General features: G+C 41.1%; 1 protein-coding gene across 1 annotated transcript; it reads right to left on the bottom strand.

The window, feature by feature from the left end:
* Window positions 1-1,161: 1,161 nt before the first annotated feature.
* HS3ST1 (heparan sulfate-glucosamine 3-sulfotransferase 1) lies at window positions 1,162-12,433 on the bottom strand. Its single transcript, XM_057379493.1, has 2 exons — window positions 12,318-12,433; window positions 1,162-3,813 (listed from the first exon to the last, which is right to left on the bottom strand). Exon 2 carries the CDS (start codon window positions 3,683-3,685, stop codon window positions 2,726-2,728), a length of 960 nt encoding a protein of 319 aa, XP_057235476.1. The 5' UTR covers window positions 3,686-3,813; window positions 12,318-12,433; the 3' UTR covers window positions 1,162-2,725.
* Between the last annotated feature and the right edge of the window lie 1,090 nt (window positions 12,434-13,523).

Below are 13,523 nucleotides of genomic sequence, written 5' to 3'. Positions count from 1 at the left end.
GTAAATACATTTAAGTGTAGTAACTTGTGTGGAAAATGAATGTTGCTCTTGTTAAATAAACATTCACACTTGAGATAGTTTTGAGAATTGTAACTCTTTAACTTAAGGCATCTCTGGAAGTTAACACTACTATTATCATTAGTGTGGGTGTGATTTATTTTTCATCACCATCACAGCTCACAGAGAGCAAGCCATGCAACCTCCAGGACAAGGGATTGTACAATCACACCATCCCTGYACAAGCTGTAAGCTTTTGGTATGATACACTTTCTTTGGGACCCTTTAAACTTGGTGTCTAGGACCTGAATCATATGAAATTCTGCCTCAGAATGCCCCCTGGTCACTCTGGATCCTGCACTCTACATTCTACCAAATGTTCATGCTCCACTTCTCTTTTTATAGAGACAAGCCATCCTGTGTGTGGGGAAGTGTGCATGTGTCCTGCTTAGTGACAGCAGAATACTGGTACCAAGTGGCACCAGCCACTGAAACCAGTACCAAGATCAGCTGTACAGACAATATTGCACAGACATTCCCGATCCAGCAGTGATGTCCCCTGTTCCACCTGCTGCAGGTGCAYTTGCTGCAGCCCTGCCTTCCTGCACTCCTCTGGCTCCTGGCCACATGCCTGATAGTATTTTTCCTTTCTCAGCAAAGCATTGGTGAGTTTGGTGAGCCTTTTCTGAGACTGTAGGGAGGTATTAATGGGGCCTTTTGTCTGGGCCAAAATCTCTTGGTGCAGCTGGCTCCTGCAGAGATAACATTACTGAGGAAAAAACAAGTGTGGAAAAAAACACTGCCCCACCTTACACAAAATCCCCTGAATTTCGCTTTTYTGAAACTTTAATAGGAACATGATGCTACTATAATTCTGTTAGTTTTGGCATCTGCCTCATGTAAAATTTGACATTACTGCCACCAGAAAATTTCCCTCCTTGTTGTATATTTTGGGTCAGCAGTGGACCCCTCAGGCTCAACCCAGYAGCAAACAACTGCTTTCAAATCTATAGCAATAGGCTACAGCTAAGTTCTTAACTAACACTTCACTGAAATCTGAACGAGCTGAATCCTAAATTCTGCTCTTCTGAACTAGAAACTAAAGGAAAAAAAGAGAAAGGAAAAATGCAATTCAGAAAATATTTTATTGAATACAATACCATTTCATTGTAGGCTTTATAAAACACCACCAACCTCTCTGAGGTTGAATACAGCTTGGGCAGGTGCACAAGGAGTGGGAGGGACAGCATCTGCAAATTTTCATGCAAGAGGCATAATATGGGATATTTGCATCCAGACGATACCTTGTCATAGTGCCCAAGTTTGCACTAGCTCACCAGAAAAAAATTAATTTATCTACATTTAAATTTCATAGAGGATTGTAACAATCAGCTGTAAGTTCAAATTTACTGGGTGCTGCCATTGCACATTCAACAACTCAACTCAAGATCATGAAATAAAAATTGGTAACTTGGATTGAAAATACTGTATAAGAAGCCTTGTGTGGAAACTGGATTAACTCTAACTCCAGAAACTGATGGCTAACAAGACATCAGAACCACTGTAGATAAGGACAACTGCAGTTTTTATCTGTACTAACTCCTAGATTTCATTTTTAGCAGATGGAAAACAAGGAAAGTTCCTGGAATGTGGGCTAATCCCATAACACACATCTAATCAAGATCTGGCCTCATGGTTCTTGGAAGGAGATTAAACAAACAGTACTCCACAGGCAATTTTCAGTTGCATGGAACAACTGAAAACTCATAGAAAACAGCCTAAGTAAGGTGCAAATGTGGTAATATTTATATGAATGAAATTGCTGCTTACTGGAATGCAGACCAYGTAATTTTTTCTGGTGTAAGTGTTCATTTTCAGTGATGGTAAACCATAAATGTGCTATGAAATGTAGGAACAGTCAAAAGCAGCCTTGAAAAAGTCTCTCTATTGCTTTAATTCTCACAACCTTGCTTTTTTTTATGAAGTATGCATACATTCAGAGACTGTAAGAAGTTTTCAGGTTGACCATATTTCTAGAGCTAACTCTGCATTTTGTGATTTGGCCCCCACAGAATCTTTACAAAATCTGCCATGAAACCTGCACTGTAATGCCAAAGAGTTGAGGAGCACTTGTTATAACAGTAAATATGAAGGTCAGTACAGCAGTTAATGTATCATATTACACAGAGACTCCCACTGTCCTTTGGGTGTGCATTTCCCAGTGTGTGTAAGTACCACCACTTTGACAGGAAATTATCTTGTAGAGCAGGATGGAACAATTTGTTAACTACAACAATATTTTAAATGGAAAATCAATTATTAATCCACACTTTAAACCAAGAAAAATGGAAAGGTAAAGTTTAGCATATGCATTAGCAATTAGAGGAAATAGTTCAGGAAGGCCAAAGTATTCAAATAATTCAGAAAGGATCTGTTGAAATTAATTTCTTATTTATTAAAAAGACAACACATTCTCAAGAGAGCACCTTCTGCAATGAAATAATTTAGTTTCTTCATATAGACACATCATACACAATGTTAACAACCATGAAAAACAATACAAAATGCTTTCAAATTTAACAAGTAGAAAAATATAACTAGTATATATGGCAATTGTGAATCTAATACTGTACAGAAGTATTTATGGATTTTACAAATAAATAATAGCTTAAATGCCCTTTGAAAATCTTCTAACTGTACACTGGAACATACGTTCTGAAGCTTACCACTAACTTGCCACAAATGTGTGCCAGTCAAATGTTCTGCCCACAAGCTCAAAGAACTTCTTGTTGGGTTCATGGAAATATTCCTGCAGTTTCTCCAGTAACCGGGTGTCGACCTGTGGGTGCGCTCGTCCTTTGGACTCGTGTAAACAGCGCTCTCTACCACTGTCCCTCAGGCAGTAGAACCCCTTAGTCTTATTGAAATAAAAGTTTGAAGCATTTATCTGTGGTGATAACTTCAGAAATCTCTCTACCTTTTCTATTTCTGGAAAGGGATCTTTGATTAGTTTATCCCCATCTACAATGTGGATATGATCTAGAGGAAAATACTTCAGCCAGTTCTGCATGTGAATGTAGTATAAGCTTCTGTTTATTGCCTTGTAGTCCACATTGAGTTCACCATCTTTAATCAAGAATTGTTCGATGGATGGGTACGGCTTGTGCTTCTGCAAGTGGTTGTAGAACACTTGGGTGTAATCTGATAGTACTCTCTCACTTGGGTCTCTTAAAATAAGGAGCAGTCTCATTGATTTGTTCATGTTATAAACTCTTTCAGGCACTTTAGGTGATGTGAAATATGCTGGAGTTTTTTCCACGGTGATCTGATGAGGATACGAGAATGGCATTTGATTAATATACCACTGCAATCCATTCCTRTAATGATCTTCCCAGTCAAAGAAGTGAACTTCACTTTCTGCTGCTGCAATATCTGGATGGAGACTCAACATCTCTAACAAAGCCCTTGTTCCACCTTTTCTCACTCCAATAATAATAGTCTGTGGCAGCTGCTGACATGATCCATTAGAATGAATGTTTTCCTTGAAGTCATTTTTCTGAGATGTTTTCTTTAAAAGCTCCCTCTGAACAGACTGAGAAGTCTCAGCATTTGAATTTATAGCTGGTCTGGAAGGCACAATCTGAGGTTGAACTATAAGCAACACAGCTCCCAGCAGAAAAGCTGCCATGACAGAAGTTCTTAGTCGGGTTTCACTCAAGCGGGTAATAGGGCATAGAGCAATTTCCACCAAGAACAACCCTTAAAAGTTGTTTTTGTTTTGCTGAGTGAACGTGTATTTCTCAAGCAGAAACTTTGCTGAAAGAGGGAAAAGAAAAAGAACATTATCTTATATTCAGACATAGTAATTAGTCTTTAGTAATGATAACACTGCAAATATCTTTTGTTTTTCACAACTGAACAACGTTCTTTAGCTTTTCCAGCTCTAGGCTCATAGGTAAATTAGTGTAATTAAATGTTTWAAAAGACAGGCATATGCAACAATGCCATAAGAAAATTATTTCCAGTCATCAGGAGACATGAACTTTATGAGTCTTTCATTTGCACCCACAGTAGTGTCAGTTACTATTTTTTTTAAAATCTGATTTCCTTGGAGTTGAACCACAATCACAAGAGAATTGAGTGCTTTTTTTAATCTRCAAGAATGGGTTTGTCTTAGAAACAAAACATAAAAAGGAAAAGGTGTGGACTAGACCAAAAAAAATAATTCCTAAAAGCTGAGGGTATTTTAAAATGTCTTGGAATTATAACTTCCTGAAGAACCATGTGACAGCAACCTTAGAAGTCAAGGCTCCTGGGAAAAAGGCTCATGCAATATGGATAGAGCTGCTCAACATGAGAAGGCAACATATTCTTAGGAAGAGGTTAGGAAGAGCTCTGGGTAAACAGTACWCCCAAAAAAAGTTGAATTTTTGTGTCATTTTTAAGAGAAGTTAACTTTTGCTTTGTGCTTACTGTTTCTAAGGATAAAACATGTGGCTTGAACACTAGCCCTGCAGAAAGGTAAGATAATGAAAGCACAGACTGTGGTATGACTGAATCAACAAAACACTAAAAGACCTGTGGTTTCAGCCTTGATACACGGGAAAGAAAAATACACAATGGATACTTCTGAAGGTCATTTCAAGAGTTAGCCAGCAAGCTGCTGTGATATAWAGAACTATCTTCAGACTTTTTCAAAAGACTACTAAATACCACCACTGAACACCCTTTAAAGGTCAGGATATTTTTAATGCAACGTTTGAAGTGAAACTGTAATGGTTTCACACATGGTAGAGCTGTTAGACTGTTGTATTATGAGCAGGTTGTGTGCACAAGCTCCCTGAATTATGATGTTTTCCAGAGACTTTCTACCCTCAGTGAAGGGCTGGTGTGGATTTAGCTGCAGTCTAACTCCATTTAGAAGCAGAAGCCGTGACATCTGAGTACCTTTGCCTTAGGTAGCTGAGCTTTGCCTTGGTAGGCGACGGTAATTACGAATTTAAGGCTGTAACAGCACATACTGCGCCAGCTAACAAAGGCAGAAATATGAAATTACATACGAACAACCTGAGGAAATGCAAGGGCTAGGTTTTGGAAATTCTCCAGAGAATCTGAAAAGAAACTAATGACTTTTCCACAATAAGCTAAGTCCCAGTGCAACAAGGACTAATGATGTGTTTCTAAGTGATCTAAAGTTCTGTTTGATAGCTTTGCATTTACAGAGGTCATGACTCCATCCTGAATGGAACAGGTCTGCTTCCTGATGTTTTCTACTGATTATCACTTCGGTGCTTTCCCTTTTTCCATTTTTAAAGRCCTACAAGGCAGCGATATTGTTAGGAAGCAGAAACGGAGGCTGGGAAGAAAGGGAAGCAAAGTGTCATGATAGATGTGAAGTTAAGAGAGGGCCTCCCTGTGTGCCCACAGGCTTTGAGCTTGTGGACATACCTTGTCTCAGGCTGTTCTGTGTTGTCTGATAGCTGTGAGGCAACTTTGCAGAGGAATTTTTTTTTCCTGGTTTTGGCCACTGCTAGGTTTTCTCTGGCTGAAAGRGTTCTATATTTTCTGTTGTCATTAGTCTTCTGCTCTCTTTTCCTGTCCTCACCATTCCTACTAATCATTCTCAGCTTAATCTACATCAGTTTTAACAATAAATAGTCTTAATGGCCCCACACTGCAGATGTTAATGGGGGAAGACACTGCCTGACTGAACATTCAATATAGGTGAATTCACTGAGCTATGCTGCCACCATCTTCAGCAGCAATGGGAGCACAGGACACAGCTCCAGCCAGACTGGATCAGTGACCAATGGCAGCTGGGTACCTAAGAACAACAAAACATCAACTCTTGCTGAATTTTAAGGTCACAGATTAAAGGAATAGCCACTTACTTCAGAGTATATTTTAAGTCACTGGCTCCATAAATAGTAAGTCTGAGTTGTTGTCCTAACACCTTATTGGAAAAGCATAATAGRATTCCAGTGAGAAACAGGTTGAAGTGAGCTGAAAGGAGTGAATTTGAAGCCTGATGGTAGGAGATCTCATTTTTGAATAGTCAGATTGAAATAAGCCATGCTAATAGCCACATTCTGTTACAGACTGTCTCTGGAAAGATTAGATTTTAGCTGGTGGTCTCACAGTGACAACACACAGCTGAATTGGAGGGGCAAGGGTCTTGTTGAATATTGCAGCATTTTTTCTGCTGTTGGGGGCTTTTTGTGTTGGTTTTTTTCCTAAAGGAAAAAAAACCTAAGACTCTATATAAATTCATTAGGATTCTTAATTTGTAACTCATAGTTTGCATACATCTCAGTTGCTGGCTGTTTTATTCAAGCCTTCCTGTGCCTGACTATAGCATAGGAGATTTTGAGAAAAAGACAAGCAAGGTGTCTCTTCACACCAGCTTTGCTCTGGTTTTGCCTGGCACCTTTGAAATCAGACTTGTGGGACATCACAGGTGTGGCACCAGGGGTCTCACCTCAGGCAGGTTTTTGAGACTCAGTGGAATTCTGCCTCAGTGTCCTCCCATTCTTAAACACTTTTGTGGGGCACAGCTTTTTCTAAAAAAACAAAAGCAACTGTTTTCTGTTTCAACATGAAATCTCCTAATAACATAGGAATATCTTCTGCTTCAAACATACAGAACCTCATTGCTCCTCCTGAGCTGTTGTTCAGATGCACACCTTCCCCTGCAGGACACTGCTACAGTATCTGTAGCATTCATTTTATGCTCTCCCAAAGAACCATATCAAAAAATAAGCCATTCAGAGTATCTATATGCTATTTTTTGTTTGCAAGCAATAAAGCTTTGTGTCTTCCTTTTCTTCACATTCTACTTTGTTTCTCCCAAACTTCATAGTCCTGATATCCCGATCAATTATTTTGTTGTGTTTGACTAATGCTACACAACAGACATGACTGTGCCTTTAAATTCAGCACAACACATGATGTGTGGGAAAAGTGGTCTTCAGGAATAAAGCAGCACATAAATTGGATGTCATTCAGCTCTCATCTTTTAAATCCTCTTTAATGTTCTAGGTMGATCTGTAGTTTGGTGTCTAGAATTACAGGGGTTTATATTAAATGATGCAAACATGTATTCCATAGCTTTATCATTTGTGGATCTGAAAACTCTTTGACAATAATAAGCACACACTGAAGAGTTTAAAGCAGCCACTTTGCCAAGTTACTTTTCTGCTTTAAGAATTCTCTTGACTGCATCCAGAAGCCATGYAGAGCATACATGACTTCACTTGATGACTTTGTGTTCCAGACTAGTTAAAAAAATTTAACTGACAGCCATTACTATTGTATTTGCTACAAGTAAATGAGCAAGYTGTAAAAGAACTACAGTTTATGTTAAATGGTGCTTTGAAGATTATACCAAGACTTTTCAAAAAGTCTGATTGCTTTTGCTTAATCTTTTCTTCAGSTTTCTCCAATTAATTAGCGAAATGTGCCATCCTGTTTATTTAACAAGATTCAATAAGGACTTTATGAATAAAACCTCTTCAGCAGCAATAGTAAATAGGAAATAAATAGAAAATTTAATCAGTAAATTCAGAACAAGGGCCAGAGGCTGTCAYATGCCATTGACTTTTAAGCATGTACTCTTTGAAACATGTAGAGTACTCTTTGAAACATGTGTCACTATTTTATGATTTCTGACTATTTCTTACCATTTTACAAAGGTATTAAAATACTTCTGATTATGTGTCATCAATGACATKGCCTAAACTACTCAGATTATATATATTTCTTAGTTTAATTTGCATTAACAAAATAAGGTAGTTTCTTCCTGGACTGATAACTTCATTTTTTCTGGGAATTGGATGGGGTTAGATTTGGCCCTTCACAAGAACCTCTGAGGTCCCTGCCCAAGTGGGAAGGAAGGAACATCAGGAGTGTCTGTAGGGCAGTCAGTAAGCATCTGAYAGTCTGCTGGCAGATTTGACAGGACATACTTCACGAAAAAAGCCTACAGCAACATAGTGAGAGGTTTAGCAGAGCTAATGGGACACAATTACTACCAGGAGAGTAACTAGGGCTAGATGCTTTCATAAGCATGAAGTGACTTCACCTTCATTAAAGAGAAGTTGTGTTTTCGTTGTTCTTTAGGGACTGTGGACAAACAGGTTAAGTTTCAGATGTCCTCACTTTCTCTCCTTGTTGAATCCCTTCCCTGGAGCTCAGGCATAAAAAAAAACAAACAACAGAGTCTGGACTGAATGAGATCCACAGTTCAGTTGCTGAAGTTTGTCTGTAGAGGGAGATTAGAGCTGAAAATTTGAGTGAGACATTCTGCTCTTACAAAGAATGCTCAGTTTTGCTGATGTGACAGAACCTCAGGAGAGTTTGTGGACTGTATTTTGCCTTGCACATATTTGGGCACACAGTACTGCAAAATATAAAACTAACATTGGTTAAAAGTAGCTSTGCAGTACAACCCACATATCTGCTATGCTGGCTTTTTCTATTGGGGAAAAAAAAAATCTCCTGTGAGACAACCAACTTTCTAAACTGATAAAGACTCAGTGTTCTGAACATTTGTATTCAGTGATGTGCATAAAGAAACTGAACTAGAGCAGTTGCAGTGTACTTGAAATCCTTCAAGAACTCATTGATGTGAACAGTATATTCCTATCCTCTAAGGGCAGACTCTGTCCACCATGAGATATATTCCTGAGTTGTTTGYATTAGCTCAAGTGCCACTTTGTATCCTGATAACATAAAACTTCCCAGWACAGCTATCACTTAAAGCTCAACCAAGAGCAGGAAGGAAAGAGAGCATTTTTTTTAAATTCAATTCACAAAATGTTTTTTCCTTGGAAATATATTCTGCATTTTGCTATTTTTATCTATTAAACTGTCTCACAATGCCCTCTCCATGAAGAAAGTATTCCCATACTTTCCCCTAYATACACTTGTGCTTTTTAATCATATTTTAACAAAGGTTTTAAACAATGCATGTCAATGAAATGCTTGAATTATAGTTTCCAGTAATTAACTACMAGTACTTGCCTACATTACTGAATGCTACAGAGAGAATTGTTATAAATTAAAAAGAACTACATACTACTGAAGAGATCCATGGCTTCAGTAGTATCTCTAGGACCATAAACTATTGATCACCTATGATATATTAAAAAAGATATTTGCACATTAAGAAGGGACATGAAACTATAGGTAATTGTATGAACCTGTTTTACAGTGCCTAGATGATATGGTCTATGTACATTTCCCAAATTATTTTAAAACTGCTGCACAACCAGCCAAGATTAAACCATGGCTTTAACTTTTATAGTCAGATGTTAAAAAATCTAATCATCATTTCAACGTTGTTAAGATGAGATACTGTCTATCAGCCCTAAGACTTCAGAAATACACTTTAAAAAGTCTTTAAATTTTGGGAAGGTGAACTTCACAAGCTGAGAAATGTTGACTTGGTAGGAAGTATTTTTGGCTGAAATCTGCTGTATTTCTGCACCTGCTGTGATAAATACAGTTTATGCAAATTAGATAGGCCACCAGTTCATGACTTCTAAAGGAGTTCAGCTCCAGTGTGAGCAGTAAGGTAGCAAATTTATAATAGACTGTGGTTATATATAACCCACACTATTTCTTAAGGTCAGAAGGGACCATTCTGGTCTTTCATGCCAAGAAATCATAAAAATTTTTAGAAGAGAAAATACCCTAGATTTCAGAGAACCTCATGCAGGTAAAAAGAAAAAAAATGGGACATTACACCAGGATAAAAATAAACTTGAAAAGATTGGAATGCACAAAATTTTTTGTGCTGAATAGTAACATGGAATCCCCTTAACAACTTCTCGCAATTTTTTAAATACCTGTCAGGATTCAATTTTTTTCATAAAGAGGGTGCATGTACCACTCCCTTCTCTATCCCCCCGTAAACCCAAATACTCAATTCAAAATCCAGAAATTACTCCCCAGTCCACTTTCCAAGCAAAATGGGTCACATTCTAATTAAGAAGAAGAGACCTATTGCACAATTAATGGAGTTGCTTCCTAATTCATCAAAGCTGTCYGCAAGTAAACAACCTGTGTGAAAGGACAGCTATGTCCTGTCTTGTCCCCTTTCTGCAGAGGCTCACCTTAACTGGATGCTTTAAAACAGGGAACATAGTAGACTAAGCAATCCCATTCTCATTTCCTCTGCCAAGCAATTTCTGACCACTTACACAGGGCTGTGGGCCCCATTTCAAATACCAATAAGAGATTTAAAATGAAAATAAAAACAAACAAACTTCCCCCCCCCACACACACACCTCCAGATAATCAAAGATTGCTGTTGTCTTCCACTCTCCTGCCTTCAGTGTAACACTGGAGCAGGGCACACACTGGTGAGGTCAGCACTGTATTAGACTTAGCTAAATCAATCCATTTACTAAGCAAAGCACTACACAGTGACCTGGAGGGAACCCTCCTGTTCTGGAGTGACAAATGAGATGGCCCAGCAGGATCTCCCATCTTGGTCTGCYGTGGCATATTACAGTTTTCTTTCTCTCATTATCCAAACTTTTCATGGAAATCCATCAGCTTTGACATATTATTGAGCTCTGAYAGCTTATGTACTATAAGTGGCATTTCTAGATGAGGTAAGGGAGAGACCCCAAGCTAGTCAGATTAATAAAAAACATTTTTGATTTCCTCCAATGAAAAGCAGAAGAGTTGTGTGTATCTATACACACATGCATGTATTGGAAAAGTGTTTTCCACCCACTCGGTTTTTCTGTAATATCCATGTGAGCAGAACTAGTTCAGGACACAGACAGGAACCTGGCAATCCTGAGGTTGGAATTTGCTCTGTCAAATCAGTGTCTCTCCACTGCAATAGCTGGCTTTGCTTCAGATGCACAATCTTGCTGCTAACCTACCAGAGGGGTTTTTTTTTTGCTATGTAATGTGAAAACCCTCCGCATTCTTGAAAAAGGAGAAAAAAATAGGGTGAGAGCTGAAAGGGTGGATGTGCAAGAGACAGCTAAAGTTGATGTCAGTGACTGTGCTCTTACTRAGAGGTGCTCGTTTCTAAGCAATGTGGGAAATGCGCTTCTTTGAGAGCGAAAGAAATGCTGGCAGATGTAAATTGTAAGAGTTATTATATTTATACTTACAAATTGAGTTTGATAGCCAGACAATATATAAAACTGAACCTGTGCTACTACGTTCTGTTTACCATATATACTGCAGAGGCTCTCAGTGGGAGTGGGCACTGCATGGATCTTTCATGCCAGAAAGATGCTCCCTGCAGACATTCTATCCCCATACCATTCAAGCATGATACTCTCAGAACTTCACAGATAATTTTTTTTTCTGCATCAGCATTCAAAGAGGAACAGCCTTGAAACAGGGAAAGTCCTTAACCCACTGCACTAACATAGAAAGGAAGGAGAACCATACACTTTAATTCCCAGTCAGCTGAGGTGATTGAACTGCCTGTACTCAGCTGCGTGCCCCCTAATCTTTTGAATGTCTGGCTGGACGATGAAAACAAACCCAAACTCTTCCACCTGGGGGCTGCCACCCCTCCCTCTCAGCATCCTTTTACCCCCAACAGATTTGAACTGCACACACCTTAATCTTTGGAAAGCACACCGACAACTGCAGTAACCAAGCCTTTGCTGTACTATTCTAGGGTGCCAGTCCTTCAAAACAGAAATGAGCTCGAATTAAGGCTTTGTGCCCTACTGCCAACCCCCAAAGACCACTGTAACCTCCCGCCCTCTGCAGCTCGCCAGGGTCCAGCTCAGCGCGCTGCATCCAGCCGGCTCCAGCATTACGCGAGGGAGCGGATCGAAGATGCTCAGCGGAGCTTTTGCAAGTGTTCTCCTGTCAGGTAGGCGCCCCGCACCCTGGCACAGCGCTTCCAGACCTCTACYACTCTGCCCTTACGCGTGCTTGTCATTTTGCCACAAGGGAAAGAAGATGAAGAAAGTGCCCAGGGACAGCACCCGGCCGGGTGCTGCCGACCACTTTCCTTTCCCTTCTCTCCTATCTCCCCGACAGCGCTGCCTCCCGGAGCTGACTCGGTGAGTCCGGAGGGCTGGGGCAGCGCCGCTGGTCCCTGCCGGGCTGGGGACAGTGTCGGTAGCGCCGGGCGGGCAGGCGCTCCCCAGCCCCGCAGCGGCGCTCGCCTCCCGCGTTCCCGGGGCTCCCACCTGCCGCCAGCAGGTGCCGGGGGCGGCAGATCCAGMGCACCCCGGGGCCGGCAGAGCCCAGCCCGACCGCCGGCACCCCGAACTTCCCAGGCTGCCGAGAGCAGCGCCCGCCGCTCCGCTCTCACTCTCACTCTCACTCACCGCCGGGGCGCGGAGCCGGGGGACAGCGCTCGCCCCGCTCTTCCATCGGCGATCCGGGGCAGCGCGCCCGACAGCGGCGTGCGGGGGCTGCGAGCGCCCGCTGTCGCCCGGCTCGCCCGGCCGGCAGCACAGCACCGAGCCCGGCGCCGGCTCGTTTGTACGGCCCCGCCCCGGCCCGGCCCGGCCCGCCTCACCGGCAAGCCCCGCCCGGCCCCGGCTGCGGAGCGGAGCAGGGGAGGGGCGGCAGCGCTGTGTGTTTGTGTGTGTGTGTGTGTGTGTGTGTGTGTGTGTGTGTGTGTGTGTGTGTGTGTGCGTGTGCGGGAACAGGCGGGTGCGAACGGAGAGGGGCTAGTCCAAATGCTGCTACAGGTCTGGGAAACGAGCGGCTGTCCGCAGAAAGAACACCTGCCCCCGCCTCCGTATTACCATGGAATAGCGTGGGTTGGAAGGGACGCGCAAGGATCAAGGATGCCAAGTCCTTTGATTGCCTCCTTCCTGTACCTGTAAAATTAGCACCCATGCGAGGTCGCGTTAATAACAGACTTATAGTACTTGTGTTTACTTCTTCAGTACTTGTATTTACTTCTCCTTGTTTACGTTCTCAGGACTTTACAAGGTGGCTCTATTTTTTTTTTTTTCCCCGTTCCTGCAATGCTTTCTGTTCATCCAGATGAACTTGGAGCAGGAAGGCTGTCTAGTAATGACTTAAGAGCAGTGGAGAAAAGACCTTCTGGGGATTTAAGTCTTAAGGTTAATTTATTGAAATAGGTCTGTATTTACTCTGAACTGAACTGTCAGTCTTTTTCAAGAAAAAAATGCATTAAAATTGGCGTTATCATTCCGCATCCATCATTTMAACAGCCAAAATCTTGAAATTTATTGTGAGAAAAGGCAGGCCCATATAATTTAAAAAAAAAAATAAATTAAAAATTCTCAGTTGATTATGGTCAGTTTATGGTTAGTCTTTGTAGTCTAACAGATGTGATAGAGGTAAGGTGTTCCAAAAGAAGGTCTATTAGCACTGGTTGTACACACGTCTTAGTTTTGTTTGCTTAAATTGGTCACTTCTGTTCCAAACTTTTACTTCTGTAGTTTTATTTCTGTAGCTTTGCTTGGAAAGATTAATTGCTTATTCATGAGTTTGCTCTGACAACTGCTGTTCTACAACAGCACGTGCTTAAATTGATTTAGGGCTTGATGTTTTAG

This window comes from Malurus melanocephalus, unplaced genomic scaffold (assembly GCF_030028575.1).
Source record: "Malurus melanocephalus ecotype Western Australia unplaced genomic scaffold, MMel_1.1 scaffold_409, whole genome shotgun sequence".
NCBI classification, from domain to species: Eukaryota; Metazoa; Chordata; class Aves; order Passeriformes; family Maluridae; genus Malurus; species Malurus melanocephalus.
The sequence above is the reverse complement of the archived record's forward strand: the minus strand, read 5'-3'. Positions and strand labels throughout refer to the sequence as shown.